The sequence below is a fragment of the Centruroides vittatus genome, unplaced genomic scaffold (genome assembly GCF_030686945.1).
Source record: "Centruroides vittatus isolate TY-2023 unplaced genomic scaffold, ASM3068694v2 contig_391, whole genome shotgun sequence".
In the NCBI taxonomy this organism is placed as follows: Eukaryota; Metazoa; Arthropoda; class Arachnida; order Scorpiones; family Buthidae; genus Centruroides; species Centruroides vittatus.
Window position 1 is genome coordinate 1,443,619 of NW_027122207.1, and position 18,348 is coordinate 1,461,966.

The following is an 18,348-nucleotide window of genomic DNA, read 5'->3' on the forward strand; positions in this document are numbered from 1 at the left end:
CAGTCTAAAGATGAATTGAAGAAAATCTTTAAGTTGACAGTTGTCAATTACAGATCAATCTTTCCTTCACCCCATCTTTAGACTGAGAAAGTGTGTGTTCTCATTGTGCTCAATCAACTTAGTTTAAAATTAGTCATTATTTGGTTACTGAAACATGAATATTGATTGTGCCAATTCTAACATCAATAATCAAAAAAAAATTTATAAGTGAAAACAGGGATTGTAACATCTTTAAAATATATTTCATTTGATATTTATAATTCTTAAAAATATTTATCTAGAATTTTCATACTTAAAGTTCCATATTAATGGACATTGAATTGAATCAATTTAAAAGGTATTTTTTAACTTCTAACAGAAAAAGTAGCAACCTGCTTTGTAAAAATATATTAACAAAGTTAATTTTAGGAGTAGCTACATGTTCTAATAAAATCACTTTTCTCATTATTCCTTAATATAGATTTCAGAATTAATTCTGCAATATAGATAACACAATAAACTGAAATGCTTGATTACTTTTATACTTATCGATGTCAAAAAAAAGTCAATCCCATTCCCAGCTAGACTTCTTGGGTCCAGACAAGGGAAGATGGGTTTACTGTTTGTTGTTTCCATCTAGACTGAAGACAACAGCACCTGAGAGTAAAGAGGAACCAAATCAGACAAATATCACACAATTATAAAATATTTATTCTAATTTACAACAATAAAGCACAACTTTTTCTTTCAAACAGCAACTGTTATAATTTTCGCAACTATTCAATATAAACTATAAATTACATTTAACAAATTTAGACCGTATATATATTTTCATATTATACATTTTTTAACCAAAATTATTTGACAATCATTACAATTTTTACATTAATCTGATATTCAATTCATAAGAATATATCTTAATCACTAGAAGATTCATATTCTTTCCCAGATTCTCCTTCCGTAGGATATAGCTTTTTTCTTAAAGTTTTGTGATGCTGTCGAAGTACTTCATTTTCTTCTTGATGTTTTAAAAGTTCTTGTTGTAAGTCATCTAATGCATACTTGGGATCATACTGTAACAGCTGATCTTGCAATTTGATAACTTGCTGCTCAAGATCATGATACATATCTATCAGTTTATTGTGAGGTGTTTGCATTAGTTCATCAAATCTGGCTTTGTAGTAGGCCGTTTCAAAATCTCTAGCATAAAACTGAGTGGTGTCGACATCGTCTGCCGACGCATATTCGTAATCAATATCTTGAAATGCAGCATCACTTTCGTACGAACCTTTAAACGTTTCAATAAGTTCGGTTCCATAACTTAAGTTAGATTCATCGAATGGTTTTTCAAAACTGATATACAGCTGGGAATCTTCGTGATCATCAATAATGAACTGAGTGGAATTTTCGGGAGCCTTTGGCACATGAATCGGCCTTATAATTACCGAAGACAACCTCCTCTTTTTATTTGGAGAAGGGATAGTGTCCGAATCTTCCAACAACGTATCTTCAAACGTTTTGTTCACTTCGTCCACTGGATCGGGATCCGAGGTCGACCTATCAAAAGACGTATGAACGACATCCGCATCTTCTTCGTCGCCGACACTTTTATACCTTTTCTTTTTACCTCGTCTCGTCTTTCGTTGTTTGAAAATATTAACGGAAATAGAATCAGTTTCGTCCATTACATCAGCAGAATTAGCATATTCTACAATTGAATTGTCCATTGCCGAAACACCACCGTCAAGAGTCATGATGATTTCTTCCAAGATATACCCCTAATAACGTAATAATAAAACTTAACCTAAATAATAAATTATAAAATAAATAATTTTCTAAATATATGCTTAATCCCTCCGAAAACTAAAAACTGGCAAATGTTAAACTAAAGCCAAAAAAAATATTAAAAAAAAAACAACAGAATCCCTCGCTTCTTCCTAAACAAGTAGAAGTTCCGTAAAGCAATAACGCAACGACCGATAACAGATCTATTCAGTTAACCTAAAGTCAAAAGCGTTATCCTTCCCTAAGCCTTAATGGATATTATATTTACATCCAATCAACGCTATAATGTTCTAAATTAAGGCTCTTAACAAGAACCTACCATTCGTTCAACCGTTCAACCGTCATTCGCAATAATGGAATAATACAGAAAGGTTGCCAAATATAAAATATATATTGATTACTCAATCGGTTATCTATGGTTTTACGATTTTTCAAATATTTCATTTTATTATATTTTGTGATAAATTATTAATATATATATATAATTTAAGATAAATTAATTTAAAATATAATAATTATACACGTATTAATATTATCAAAGCAAAATTCAAATTATGGTTGGCAATTTTTGAATAGTTTCTTAACAGTACAAAATAACGACGAACGAAAAAATAATAATAATAAATAGAACGAAAATAAAATATTTTTCCGTTTAATTAAGCATTAAACGTTTGGTTGCTTTCTTTGAAATTAGAACTAATGAATTTAGGGCTCGTTCTTAAAAATTATAGTTGGTTTATTTTGTTATGACATCGCGACACGTCGGCGATTTGCTGCGGGGAGTGCTAATCGCCGATGGGGGACGGGGACAATTTTTTAAATGGGAAATTGGCTCCTGTTTAGTTAAAAAGGAGATACTATAGATTACTATCTATGGAATTTCGGGACTTTGAGTATATATCTGAACTGAGGGGACCGAGATGAGTTCAACGATACCGTACTTTTGGACCGGAGACGAAAAATAAAAAAGTTATCATACTTTTTTCGGCGATCGCGCGATGATAGGGAGTCGCGTCGCTCTCCGCTAAGTCGGCCTCGCTATCGCGATCGGGAGTCCCGTCGCTTGCCGTTAAAATTGCCTTTAGTAGACGTTTTCCCCCCTTTTTTTACTTTGTTCAAGAACTACCGTGAATCGATCACTAGTTTAGCACATGGTGGCGTGTGGTGGCGCCCATACGAGAGGTCAGTCGGGCCGCCATGTTCGCTGCCATAAGTAACATCAGAGTCGGTAGATTAACTGGTCTTTCGACTCATAGTTCAAACTTAGCTAGAGCCAATTTTTGCCGCTAGTTGGCGCCACTGTTGGCAGAAGAGCCTTGTTCTTGCTTTGGATATACAGAACTCAGTGATTTCGACCTATAATAATTGTTTTTTTTAGCTACATAAAAATGCCAACGTGCTTTGTGCCAGGATGCAAGGCAGGATATAAGTCATCGAACGAGAAGAGACATTTCTTCCGTGTTCCTAGCGATAAGATTGAGAAGTGGATGCGATGCATTCCACGAGACGACAAGAAGCTAACAAGTAAATGTTATGTTTGTGACGTACATTTTGCGAGTAGATTTATTTTAAAAACCTACTCCCATGTTATAAATGGAGAGAAAGTAGAAATTCCACGAGATCGCTGGGCATTAACGTCAGATGCATATCCATCAAACTTCCCTAATTGTCCTAAGTACATTAGTAAGTCTGTACCTCAAAAACGATCAACGCGATGTCTCACAAGAAATGAAGAACCATCTACGAAGAGATACCGAAAAGTCAATACCAAAGGTAAATATTTATATGTTTTTTATGTAATCTTAATCCTTAGTGAGCCATGTAACTTTTTGCCCTTGCCTGAGTTGCAGTGGGTCTCTCGGACCCTGTGTTTTAATATAAATTTTTCGATTGGAAGCTTAAGACATCTAGTCTAAGTAAAATCAAATAAAAAAACGTTCTAATCTCATGTTGATCGGGCCGAAAAGTTGGAAAAATATAAATTTTTTCAGTATTTTTAAGGAACATTTTATATTTAAAAAATGCTAACTAAAGATTGAGCTGGGTTTGTGAGACCCACTGTGATTCACTGAGGGCTATCTCTCTGTGGCCTAACTTTTCTTATAACTACTTTAAGATTAATTGTCTGATTTTTTTAATATTTTTTTATCAATCATTAGATTTGCATGATACACACTCTCAAGTAACAACTGTAGAAAATGAAATAGAAGAACCCTCCACATCTGAAGCAGCAACTACACAGCATCCTGAGCTGTTATATGTCAATAAAATCTCTGCTTTGCAGTCTGAATTGTTAAAAGTCAAAGAGGGTTTGTATCGGTGCAGAAAGCAAAAGATGATCTATAAGAAGAAACTGAAAACTCTTCAAACAGAAAATCTCAAGCTTCATCAAGAAAATGCTGAACTTAAAATAAAACAGTTGTCAGCTGATAAACTTGATTCCTTACCACCGAGACAGAAACTTGTAATAGAGCACATGCTGAAAGCATGCCATATAAAAAGCAAAAAGGGTATGAGATATGACATTAATTGGTTACTTGACTGTTTGCTTTTAAAAATTAGGTCACCATCTGTCTATGAATTTTTGAGAAATAATGATTACTTGCCTTTACCTTGTCAGTCTACACTGCATCAATATATCAGAGGCATTAATGCCAAATTTGGATTTGATGAAGATCTTTTTGTTATTTTAAAGTCAAAATTGGAGACTATTCCACAAACAGAATGCCAGGGAGTTTTAATTTTTGATGAAATTACACTTCAAAAACATATAGAACTTTCAAAAGCTACTGGTGAAATGATTGGACTTGTTGATTGTGGTGATAATTCTGTGTTGCCACAGAGTGAATTTACAGCAGGTGATCATGGCCTAGTGTTTATGTTCAGACCTCACTTTGCTAGTTGGGTACAATGTATTGGCACATTCTGTTCAAAAAGCTCTGTCCCAGGTTCTACTGTTGCAAAACTTATTTTGCAAGCAATTATTCATTTAGAGCAGTGTGGTATAATAGTCAATGCAATAGTTTGTGATGGTGCCAGCACAAACAAAGCAGCTTTAAAAGCTTTAGGAATTTGTGCAGACACAAATAATGTACAATGCTCATTTACAAATCCTGCTGCAGATAGACAAGTACTGGCAATTATTGATGTACCACATATTTTAAAATGTATGCGAAACAATCTTTTGAAAAGTAGATACTTTCAGGTAAAACTAAGAAAATAAAGTGTTTTCACCTAATTTATAATATAAGCCATTGCATTATTCTTCATTTTTACTTTTAGTTTCCTGAAGGAAGGGTTGAATTACAGCATTTTAAAGCAGTTGTTGATGAAGATTCCAAATTACCAAAGGGATTAAAGGCATGTCCCAAAGTAACTGAAATACATGTTAATCCCAATAACTTCCAGAGAATGAGTGTATTGCTGGCAGCTCAAGTAACACTTTTTTTTTTTTACTTATATAATCTGATTTGATAAGAATACTTTTATTTATCTCATTTCTTTATAGATATTTAGTAATACTTTTGCTGATGCTATGCTGTTTTATAAACAGTGTGAGGTTGCTAGCCTAAAGAATGCAGATGTTACAATAAGTTTCATACGTCGCATCAATGCTCTTTTTGATGCTTTAAATCGCAGATTGCCACAGGATGGAATCAGACATGATTCAAATGATCTCAAGGTAATAGTAATGATTCACTAGGAAAAACTATAAATGTTTTAATAAACAACTTTTTTAAAATAGGTTATTGAAGAATCTCTAGAATGGTTAAATAGATGGGAAACATTCAGATTATAGATTGAAAGCAGTGATCAAAAGGGATTTTTGAGCCACCAGACAGCAGAAAATCTACGCTTGACGCTAACTAGTATCTCAGCACTCATTAAACAATTGCTTCCAAACTCATATTATATCTTGACAGCTCACTTTAATCAGGACCCATTAGAGGTAAAACTGACTTAGTGTAATGATTATATAATCTTGTATTAAACTCTTAACTTATGTTTTCTTTTCAATTAGCGTTTCTTTGGAATGATAAGACAAGGAAGTGGAAGCAATTCTCATCCCACAACAGTACAGTTCTTATACCTGTATAGACTGATGACTGTGTACAGTTTGGTTCGTCCTCCCAAACGAGCATCAGTTCAAACTGATCCTGGATCTTCCCTTGTTACTTTAAAAAATCTTCTTCAGAGTCATAAAAAACCATTTAAGGAAGTTCAAGAACAATTGGAAGAACATTTACAAAATTTGCTTTGTAATCCAAGCCTGCCCTGTGGAGATCCTACTGATAATGAATTATTAGATCACAATTATTGTGCACCAGAAACATTTAAGTTTATTTTACATTATTTAGGAGGTTACATTGTTCGTCATCTGCTGCCATCACTTGGTTGTGATGAATGCAAAAATATATTAACAGCAAAACCTGAAGATGCTGCACCAGAGAAGACATTTACATTCATCAAATCTCGAGGAGGTTTGTTATATCCAAGCTATAAGCTTTGCCAATTGATGTACTGGGCAGAAAGCAAAGTATGTGAACAATTAACAAACCCAAACATGAATGTTTATTTTTCAATAATGGATATTATATTAAATCAGTGTTCTGTTACATTGATGATAGGATGCCACAATGCTGGTCACAAGTCCTACTTGACCTCCAGATTTTTGCACTTTTTTGTTACCTGTCGATTGCATTTTTTCACGCGAACGATTAATCAATCATTTATTTCATCAATTGAAAGTAAAAAACAGAAAAATTTCTCACTTAAAGTAAATTTTAATAGCGCAAATAATAATAATTATTATTATAATTATAATTATGTGTAATATAATTTGTTTGTATGTATAATAAATTTTTAACGTATAATAAATTGGCATAATAGCACAATTTAATAATTGTACTATTATTTCAGTTTTGTTCCTTGTCATTTATTTAACTGAATATCAATCTTTATTAAATAAACATTTCTCAGCGATGGAAGGTGTTTAATGTTTTATTAAGTGTCATTTATTTATCCATAAACCTGGTTTTGGGTTTAAATAAAAGCCTTTTCATTCTTATAATAAAATTCATAGAAAATTATGAAATCGAACTCGAAGGTTATATAACTTTCAATTAAAAAAAAATATTCGACCTCACTGCGATTCGATCTAGCGCTCTTGTAGTGATTGCAATGCCCCTGGTGGTAACATTTGTCTCTAGTTGATTTTAGCTACTAGCGAAGATAGGTAGTCGAAAGACCAGTTAATCTACCGACTCTGGTAACATTAACCGAAATGGCGATCGCGCGATGATCGGAAGTCGCGTCGCTCTCTCCGCTCTCGTATCGCGTGTTTAACCCTACTGGAGATGACCGTAATCCGACGTCATGGTTTGCAGACTTTACCGCAAAATGGCAATACTAGCAACTATGGTGCCGTCTTCATGAGAGCATTAAAAAAGTATGGTAAGTGAAAAAGTATGATAACTTTTTTATTTTTCGTCCTCCGGTCCAAAAGTAGGGTATCGTTGAACTCGTCTCGGTCCCGTCAGTTCAGATATATACTCAAAATCCCGAAATTCCATAGATAGTAATCTATAGTACACCCGTTAAAAATCATCGTATGGATTTATTTAGATTTAGCACTGCCAATAATCGGAATATAAATGGTGACGTCTTATACGACGAAATTAAAATATTTTGCAATGATATAACTAATGCGACTCCATGAAATGTTTTAAACATGCCATCTAAGTTGCAGATTCTTTCCCGAATCCAGGGCCGGATTTACATAAGGACATTTGGGACCTGTGTCCAGGGCCCCACAAAACTGTTTAAACAATTTTTTTTTTTTTTTTCTATTACTAGGACAGCCTAGTGTGGCCTAATCATGAGGGCTACGGGCAAAGAAAACCAAACCCGGGAAAAAATTTTACATAGGTATTTTTCAATTAAATTAAAATAATTAGTTTTACACAATAAAATGTATGTTTACAATAACCTTATTTCTAAATGAAATTTACAACTTCCTAGTTGAAATCCAGTTGAAAGTAGTACAGTATTTTGTGTGAATTTTCGAAATCATCAAATTTGCCTACTCTTAAAGGGGGCCCACCGAATTTGTGCCCAGGGCCCCTGGATTGGTAAATCCGGCCCTGCCCGAATCTAACTACTGTCAACAGAACAAAAATAACGTAGTAGGTTAGGATGCTGTGTATATTAATCCTGTATGAATCGTCTTTGTAAGCCAAGTAATGATATTGGTAGACGCTCAAACAGCTGTTAAGACCCTAAGGTTAGACCGAGGTCTATTGGTCTACAAAAAAAATGGAAAGAAGTCGGCTTACAGAAAAACGTGTTTATTTGTAATTAACATCAAAACGGGAACAAAAAAAAAAAAACATATACACAAATTCCCTTCCAACCACACGTGTCTAGATACAATTAGTACGCGTACACATCTTCGCTCTCCTTGTCGTTAGAACAACAACACGCGGTGACTCCGTAACTACACTAGAGTCTAGCCGACAATTATCCCGCTGGAGAAATGAAATAATTGCTCAAGACGATACCTTGGACCTTCCTAAGTTTGTATTAATTCATCTTAATTCGTTCGTCTTTCATACGGCTCCGATGGAGTTCGATTCTTGCTCCTCTTCTTTTTTGTTCTCAGAGGGCTTCCCGATCCTCACTCACGTGCTCGACACCGGTTCAGCTCAGGCGGACGAAGTTCGATCTCCAAAAAATCAGGAAAAAAGGTGCCCTTTCACGCCTGGACCTTCTGTTTATACCGTTCTCGGCTATCGTCTCCCACGTGGTCCTTCGGTAACCAATCCAAGGGCCCCTTTTGCACGCGTCCCCCAAAGGTGGTTCGAAAAGTGGGCGCGTGTCGTCTAAGAATGACGAAACAAAAAAAAGAAAACCCGATACAAAAAAGACGCGATAAAATAATAACCCGATACAGTAACGCGAAGTTATGTCTAATGATATACAATATATACAAACTAGCAGATAGGCCCGGCGTTGCTCGGGCAAAAGTAACGATAGCGAAGATTAAGATTATTACGTTATAGTCACAGAAGAAAAAGAGTAATTTCATCAACAAACTAAATATTTCTAAAGAAAAGTCGAATTTGAAAATCGAATATTCTTATATTGTTCGATTTTCACGACGTGTTCTGATTATTTTGAAAGAATTCTATTTGCATTCTGTTTCAAAACCGTCGATAAAAACCTGACGAAGATCGCGGAGGCGATCGAAAACGTTAGTTAATTGGTTGTTAATGTTCGTATTGTGTACCGGAAATTTAAAAGGCTTAAGAACTTATATTGGATATGTTCGATTTTCATCGAATGTTCTAAAGAAGAAAAGTCGAGAAAAACCGAACTAATCTGTTTAAATTTGAAAATCGAATATGCTCTAACATATTACTCTATTTCTTTTTTTTCCTCCAGCGCCAGTAAATCTTTCACGTCGCTTTCTCTTGTTCTCCATTGTTACTTAACACTTCCATTGTTGATGGAAGTGTTAAGCCTTAATCCTGTCCCTCTCCCCGTGGGGAGGAATTTCGAAAAATCCCCTCTTAGTGAACGTTCTCGTGACGTACCCTAACTATGTACCAAATTTCAACTTTCAACTCTTAACCGTTTGGGCTCTTAACATTTCCATTGTTACGTAACACTTCCATTCTTAACGCTTCCATTGTTGACACTTCCATTGTTACTTAACACTTCCATTGTTGATGGAAGTGTTAAGACTTAATCCTGTCCATCCCCCCGTGGAGAAAAATTTCGAAAAATCCCTTCTTAGTGTGCGTTCTCGTGACGTACCCTAACTGTGTACCAAATTTCAACTTTCAACTCCTAACCATTTGGACACGTCTCGATAATGTATATAGAAGCTTTAATCCCGTCCCTCCCCCCCGTGGAGAGGAATTTCGAAAAATCCCTTCTTAGTGTGCATTCTCGTGACGTACCCTAACTGTGTACCAAATTTCAACTTTCAACCCCTTACCGTTTGGGCTCTGCACTGATTATTATTATTATTATTATTATTATTATTGTGTTAAGTGAGATATACTCGGTTAACACCGGTGGCTACGTACTATGCCGGACCAAAGTCAAGGCATAGTAACCAAGACAGAAATTAAAGAAGTGTATCAGTGTGTGCGTCTGTGTTCAGGAACTTTCTCACAATATGACATGTATTCAATATAGTGGCCTTCTGTAGTGTGATGTATGTGTTTCTATTCAATTGTAATGTGCCCAGGCTTTTGTGTAGTGTGTGTGGTATCACACCTGTAGAGGAGAGAACTACAGGTACAATAAGCACCCTATCCATCTTCCACAGATGCCTTATTTCCTGGGCGAGTTCTGTGTACTTGCTAATTTTTTCAGTGAATACGTTTTGTATATTGTGAGTGTTTGGAATGGATATATCTATAATGTATGTGATTTTATTGTGTTTGTCAATGAGTGTGATGTCTGGTCTGTTGTGGTAAATTGTTTTATCTGTGATTATGGCTCTGTCGTAGTACATTTTGTGCATGTTGTTTTCCAATACTGTCTGTGGAATGTATTTGTAATATGGTTCGTGGATGTCTACTAATTTATGTTTCCTTGCAAGCTCTTGGTGTATTATATTTGCTACTTGATTATGTCTATGTAAATAATCTGTCTGTGCCAAGAGCTTGCAACCAGAGGTGATGTGTTGTATAGTTTCTGGCATGATGTGACATTTTTTGCATGTGTCATTTGTGAGTGTTGCATCTTTGAGTATGTGTTTTCTGTAGTTTTTAGTATTTATGACCTGATCCTGTATGGCAATCATGAATCTTTCCGTCTCCCCAAAGAGGGCATCCCCGAGCTAACCAGCTGTTTGATGCCGTTTTGTCAACAAAATCATGGGCCAGATCATAAGGATGCCTGCCATGGAGTGCCTTTCGAGCCCACGATTGCTTAATGGTGTCTATGCTTTTTATATGTTGTGTTGTGTCCATATGATGTGAGTGTAAGTTTAATGGTGTGTTATTCGAGTCTGCTAGAGTTACTGCTTTATGTAATTGTGATGTTTCTTGTTTTTTTGTAGAAAAACTCTCGCAGTGACTGTATTTGTTTGTAGTGAAGGTTAACTATGTCAATCAGGCCACGTCCGCCATCTTTACGTGGAAGGGTTAATCTTTCTGTGGCGGATTTAGGATGATGTTGTTTATGCTTAGTAAGTGTAGTTCTTGTTTTCCTTTGGAGTTGCTCAAGATCTGTGTGAGTCCAATGTATAACTCCAAAAGAATATGTGAGTACTGGGATGACATATGTGTTTATTGCTTTAACTGTGTGTTTTGCATTTAACTGTGTTCTGAGAATAGCATTTAACCTACTTTGGTATTCTTTAATTAATCTTTGCTTTATTTGTGCATGTTCTGTTAGTTTGGCCTGTTGGAATCCTAAATACTTGTAGAACTCGCCCTCTTCCATGGATTCAATAACGTCTCCATTTCCAAGTGCAAAATCTTCTTTCTTCAGGATTCCTTTTTCTATGTGAAGTGTTTTGCATTTATCTAGGCCAAATTCCATTTGTATGTCCTTGGTGTATGAATGTGTGATTTGTAGGAGTTGATGAAGTTGTTTTTGTGTGGATGCATAAAGTTTTATGTCATCCATGTACATGAGATGTGACAGTGTATACTGTGTTGTTTTTTCATGCCTGATATTGTAGCCATATTGTGTGTTGTTTAACATGTTGGATAATGGATTCAAGGCTAGGCAGAACCAGAGAGGACTCAAGGAATCTCCTTGAAAAATTCCTCGCCTAATAAAGATTTGGTTTGTTTGTATGGAAGTGTTATGAACCCTGAGATGTAGTGTTGTTCTCCAGTGCTGCATAGCGTTTTGAAAGAATGTAATGAGTGATGGATGTATTTTGTACATGTGTAGAATATGTAGCAGCCAACTGTGTGGAACACTGTCGAATGCTTTTCTGTAGTCTATATATGCCATGTGTATGTTTCTGTGTTGTTTGTGTGCTTGCCGTAGAATGACTGAATCTATGAGTAACTGTTCTTTGCATCCCTTGTGATTTCTACGGCAACCTTTTTGTTGTTCCGTTAGAATGTCGTGTTCTTCAACATGTTTGTATATTTTGTTTGCAATACAGGATGTCAATAATTTGTAGTGTGTTGGAAGACATGTAATTGGTCTGTATTGTGTGGGGTCTGTGGTATTGTTGTTTTTAGGTTTCATGTAGGTGATGCCCTGAGTAAGAAAATTTGGCATGTCTTGTGGATTGATGATGATGTGTGTTAGGTGTTTAGCTAGTTCCTGGTGCAGTGATGTAAACTTTTTGTAACAGAAATTGTGAATGTTGTCTACACCAGGTGTCTTCCAGTTGTGTGTTCTGTTAACAGTGTATTGGAAATCATGTATGTTTATTTCAGCGCAGGGCATAGTTGGTATGTTGTGCAAGTTTTTGTTCTCCTCCTCGATCCAGCCTGCATCAGCTTTGTGCGTGACAGCACTGGACCAAAGAGAAGACCAATATGTTGTGAGTTCTTCTTCTGTTGGTGTGCCACTGTGCTGTGTATCAGTGTTTGCTTTGTTATTAATTTGTCTGTAAAAGAGTTTTTCATTGTTTGTAAATAATTTATTTTGTTGTTTTCGTAGTGTACATGTTTTGTATCGTTTGAGTCTACATGCTTTGGCAGCAAGTTTTTGTTTTAGTGTATCAATGTATTCTGTAATGCGTGTGTTGTGTGTGTGTTTTTATTTTCTTGAAAATGTTTTTGAGCTGTTTCCTTAATTTGGGTGTTATGTTGCTTTTAGCGTATTGTGTTAGCCTGCCTAATTGCTGTCTAATGTCATTTATTTGTGTTTCTATTCTTCTCTGCCAGGCAGGCTTGTGATAGAATTGTGTTTTCTGTGTATTTGTCTGTGATTGTACTTTCAGTCCATGTTGTGTCACTACTGTGACTGCCCCAGCATAAACTAATGTATGAATGTCTGAGAGTGTAGAAATTGAATGAATGTAGTGTGGTAGTAAGTGAGTGTTTACATAATTTAGTGTTTTTCCTACTTCCTTTGACGTGTTGATTTTTGGTATTCGTGGTCGTTGTGTGGGATCTGTGCCTGTATATTTAGTGAGTGTTTCCTGAAATATAAGTGAGAGCGTATTAACTAAATCCATGTCTATGTTATCAGTGATGGACGAGGAAGCGTCTGTAGTATCATTAGTGGTAATTGTTGTATGTGTGTTATTATCAATGCTTTTTGCTGGATTATCCTGACAGGTTACATGATCTTCATTAATGTTAGATGTTTCTGTCTGTTGATGTATTTGATCAGCAACCTGTTGTTTGATAAGTTCAAGTGTTGTTTGTGGAATAAGGTTGTTGTGTATAATTGTTCTTTTTTGATCAACAACCCTTGTTCGGTGACAGTGAGATGAGGATACTGTTGTGTGAATCTATGGTGTAGTTGTTGTCTGTATGCTGTCATGTTTGTTTCGAGTTTTGTGATCGTGTAGTAAGTACGGATGATAAACTCGTTCATTTCTACTGTCCATTTCATCCGTTGGCGTGGTTTTTCAGCCTTTGTGGTCTGTGGATGCATTGCCACAGAAACACCAAGGCTGGGTTGGTTCCTCACATCTGTTGAGGGCATTGCAGTAGCCATGCTTGGGCCGGTGCTGCTTTCGCCACCGGTAACCAAGGGAGACTGTGGCCTATTTTTCGAACGTGAGCCTCTGCCTAACCCACAAACGCGGACCTTGTTAACCCGGGCGACGTCCGAGCCGATATCACACTTTGATCTAGTTATTACCATAATAAATATCACCACAGAATGTGGGTGTGGTCACTCTTAGCTTCATTTCTCCCCATAGACCTTACTGGCATGGGTGTCCCTACCAGGAGCTTGTGCTCCAGCCTGCATTGCCCTATGGATAATTAATATTACTGGGCTCTCCCACCACGACCAGGTAGTGACCACGGGAGAGTTATTATTATTATTATCATTATCATTATCATTATCATCAACTCGTCTCGATTATATATATAGATACACAAAAAAAACGAACAAATAGTGGCGGAGCACTACACAGCAATGGTTAGGTTAACTTAGTTTATTTAATCATATGCATTTCGGGTTGGTTTATTTCCCAACCCCTCTTCAGTGATATTATAAAGCTGGTGCGTTATTATAAGTTGGTACAATTTTTATAATTATTTTACTGTTTTTTTTTAACATAAAGGTGTGTTACATTCAATTTGCAGAGAGGGTGTTATGTTCATGATGAGTTTGAAGATGGGTAAAGGCTGCCACGCACCAGCTTTATAATATCACTGAAGAGGGGTTGGGAAATAAATCAACCCGAAATGCATATGAATAAATAAACTAAGTTTACCTAACCATTGCTGTTTGAGCGTCTACCAATATCATTACTTGGCTTACAAAGACGATTCATACAGCAAGAAAATATACGATAAAGTGGATTTTGCTGAAATCAAAGCACGGACTATAAAATTTTATAATATAATTCTTTTTAAGAGTGGCATGCCGTACATCGAAGCTGTGGAAGCGTCGCTACCCTTGTATTTTCTAAAATGTAAATACATATTGTGCGATTGTTTTCATATTTTAATGTATTTTGAATTACTTAAAATTAATATTTTATTACAACCGCATTATTTATTTTATTAGAAATTTCTATACATGTGAAAAACAATGATAAGATTGCTATTGTATATTCGAATATAAATTCGTATATGCATATTCCCAGTATTGTCGAATCCGGGACAGCGTCCACAGCGAAAGTATTTGAATCGTGTAAAGCAGCCAGATTACAGGCATTCGCGCATCCGCTTTACAGAGCATCAACCTCTGGCTGTTTGTCATAGTTCGTCAAGAAAATAAAAAGAAAATCAAAATAAGAGCGCAAAACATCTGTAATGATAGCTACAGTATCTAAGATAATCACCGTGGCGACATAGGAGCTAGCGCCGCCATTTTCAGTCGAGTGACCCAACTGTTAACATGAAGAAACGCAACTCTCAATTTAATGGTGTCTTTTATACGTGTTTTTATTCTCGAGTTTCATGAAAGGAAGAAGTTTTCAGGCGCAATCAGCCGATTGCAGAGACAGCGTTAACGTTAAACGACTTTTAACAGCCGAACAGCCTCTAGACGTCGCGACGTCTAGAAGCCGTTTCGGCCGCGGTTCAGCCAGCCGACGCGTCGGCTGGCTGAACCGCGGCTTAAAATGATTTGCAAAGACGACGATCGTCTATTTCTGAACGCCATCTAAACGAACCTCGGCAAAACGTTGGCTTTTACTTTCTTCGCCATTACTCCCCTGTTTTAGGAGTCGTTCAGCATAAGAGAATTATTCGTGTGACTGCATCGAAAACATGTATGAATTTTTCCGAAGAAGAAAAGAACGTCCTGGCGGAAATTATTAAAAATTAGCGAAGTTGAGGCCGAAGTTTTAAACTCGAAAACGTGTACGTCGGATGTTCAGCCCTGCTTTCCTGTAAGCCTAGAAGTTTGACAATGGCGTTTGGAATGTCGAGCATGATTCCACTGACTTTCCAAACACCATTTTATCGAAATTTAACTTAAATATGTAACTTTCTTAACCTTAATTAAGTAAGGATGATATTGTATGTAAATAATTCTCACCTGGCAGTTAATCTAATAGAATAATAGGATTTTCTATTATAAAAAAAGTTGAGCTCTACTGTTGTCAGGACACTGGATAGGTATATGAGTGCAATCAATTGCCCCAATTATTCCAGGAAAGTTATCCTTAGATAATGTAGAAAAATCTTGCATAATAGACGGAAGTTCAGATTCTGTCAGAAATACAATTTCGGCATTCTTCAGATGAACTAATGCCTTTGAAACGCTTTGGATAGTTCTGATAACGATATAGTGATAATTAATAGAGACTACAATATATAACTTAATACAAAGGTTAAACAAGACCTCATTCTTATTATAAACGTCTCTATTATTATACAAAAGCTTTTTAAATTTTGTAAAATGTTTTAACATGTTGCTGTTTACACGTTCTAAGCACAGTACACAAATTATTTATAACACAACAACAACACTATTTGTAATTTATTTTTAACACTAGTGAGTAACACTGGCACTCCACAAACGAGTAACACTCAGGCACCCGACAATTAATTAATAAAGGCACAACACTGGTTCTTTGCCAGCCACACAGCCACACACTCCGGTCAGCACTGCCCGGCCACACCAAAGGAAAAAACACAATTTTTCCCTCTCTAGGCAGGAAGATCTCTCCCCGCATTCCCAAGTCTGTAGTTACACAACACACCTGACACGTGTGACAGAGCTGTGGACTGTACATCAACACTACGGGTAACATAAACACACGTGTTACAATTTTGTTAAATTGAATATCGAACTTAACAAATTTATTTAATAATAGTTTGATAGATACCTGCATACAGTACAGACGTGAACTCCAATATCACCGGCTACACTCCGGAAGCTTCCAGTGGCATAAAATCGGAATGGTGTCAACAACTGTTGTTCAGTAGTTAATGGCAACCTCTTCCATCTAGATGCTTAATTTCGTCGCCAATACGAAAAAATCCAGATTTAGAAAATCTATACCGAATTCGAAATCCGTCTTCGGAATAGCTTTCTAAAGGATTACTTTGATCTCGAATTATCCTCTCTCTTCGCAACTGTCGAGATGAATAGTTATCTTAATTCGTCCAGTTTACAATATTTATTAAATAAATAATATCCATTATAATATAAAGTTTGTGACCAACAAATGAATATGGCGACTTTTACTCATGTACCGGTACAATGATGTTTAAACATGCTATCAAGGAAGTCTAAAAAGTAGGTCAAATAACTTGTTTCGAATCGCTGTCTAAACAGTGGCAATGAAATTTTTCCGAACCGCGGTTTACATGATCTCTAAATCGTCGTTGGCATCTAAACGTTTTCTCTGCAATCGGCTGTGTAAGTTCAATCGTAAGTTCGCGCCTCGCCAGGACAGACTGGCCACGTGGAGTTTTCCGGGTTTTCCCCACGTCTGTAAAGCTTGAATAAAAGCCAGTTATCCTTAAGATCCTAAAACGCGTCGTGATCAAAACAGTGTCAATTTCTCACCGAAATAATATATTATGTAAAATATGGTACATTGAAGAGGAACTAAAAACAATATCTGTGCCAGTGTCCTGCATGCAATAAGAAACAGTTTATATAAAAGTGTCGCTACTTGTTATACTTTCAACATCTGGTATAACAAGGTGACGGCCGGATGTTTGAGCGATTAAGACTTCAGTCTACCGCTCTGAGATCGATTTCGGGCTGTTGAAGAACCCGGGGCGATCTGTATCTGGTGTGTCAAGACAGTCCAGCAGCCCAAATTGTGGATCTTCAGAAACCGACGATGGGTAAGATTAAAACGGCCCTCTATAAACAAAACAAAGAATCACCAGCTGCCATATATGCAAGTGTGATGAAATATACGATGAGCACGAAGATCTTTAATTAATGACCATCTTAGGTAAGAGTTAGCAATACTAAAATACGAGCGAGATTTGTGCGCAGATAATTTCTTACCACAGTAAATTTAACAGAAAAATTTTATCACAAAACGATTATTGATGCTAATGTCTGAAATTCTATTTAATCCATGCAAGATGTGTGATACCAGAGCCCCTTCGGCCGCCAATTTAAAGTCTTTTAATCTTTAAAATTGGCGTTTCCACTTCCCGGGACGAGGACCCAGGGGTTGGATTTGTGGGAAGCGAGTGTTCGGGTTGTTTCATTGTGTCGAATTACACAGAACGTGGCGCTTGACGTGTAAGTGCGTGAGTGCGAGAATTCGAGTAAAGGTTAAACGGTGTATATCTTCGTGTACAGTGATGTTGTGTCCGTGTGTGTGTGTGTGATCGAAGAACGTATTCGGCATGCCTATAAACAGAAAAACAGTAAATTACGATATGAGAATAAGATGTGTTAAAAAAACGAAACGAAAGAGTTCTTACCATCGAAGATTTCAGAAAATATTCATATGTCCACTTGGTCCTCTTCGTGGTAAAGTTGGGAAGGGAGAAGAATCTCCCTCCCAAATGTTCCTACAAAACACAAAGACAGTGAGAAAAGCAGAAGTTGATTCATTCATTACCTAAGGTGAAGATTATTACCTTTATCAGACAGTCTTTCTTCCCGAACAGTGTTATGAGAAGAGCGAAAGACCTGACCTAGCCTAGCCTAACCTAACCAACCCTAATCGGAAGCTCAATCCTCATAACAGCTGTTTGGGAAGAAAGGTAGGCCGAATGTCGATTCCGGTGAAGAAACTTGTCACGTCCGGGTGGTCACAATCGGGAGTCAAATCCGTTTTTTTTTTTTTTTTTTTTTTGGTAACTCTTTCCGCCCTGTGGGCACTAAGAGGGCCTCTTACAGCAAGCCCATTATGGGTTCGGCCAGGCCCACAATGGGGCGGCCGGGTGGTGAGGGACGGGGACCGACATATCCGGACGGACCACCCCCCGAAAAATTCCTGGGGATTTCTCGACCCGTCCGGATTCGATCCCGGGTCCCCCA

The 18,348-nt window shown here is 36.7% G+C and overlaps 1 protein-coding gene across 2 annotated transcripts; it reads right to left on the bottom strand.

Annotated features, from left to right (window-relative positions):
* Positions 1-669: 669 nt before the first annotated feature.
* On the bottom strand, positions 670-2,152 carry LOC136975891 (uncharacterized). Of its 2 annotated transcripts, none has more exons than XM_067271044.1 (2): positions 2,084-2,152; positions 670-1,757 (listed from the first exon to the last, which is right to left on the bottom strand). In XM_067271044.1, exons 1-2 carry the CDS (start codon positions 2,084-2,086, stop codon positions 897-899), a joined length of 864 nt encoding a protein of 287 aa, XP_067127145.1. In that variant the 5' UTR covers positions 2,087-2,152; the 3' UTR covers positions 670-896. The 2 variants fall into 2 exon arrangements, with proteins under 2 accessions (XP_067127145.1, XP_067127146.1); XM_067271045.1 differs by lacking the exon at positions 2,084-2,152 and adding an exon at positions 1,911-2,073.
* Between the last annotated feature and the right edge of the window lie 16,196 nt (positions 2,153-18,348).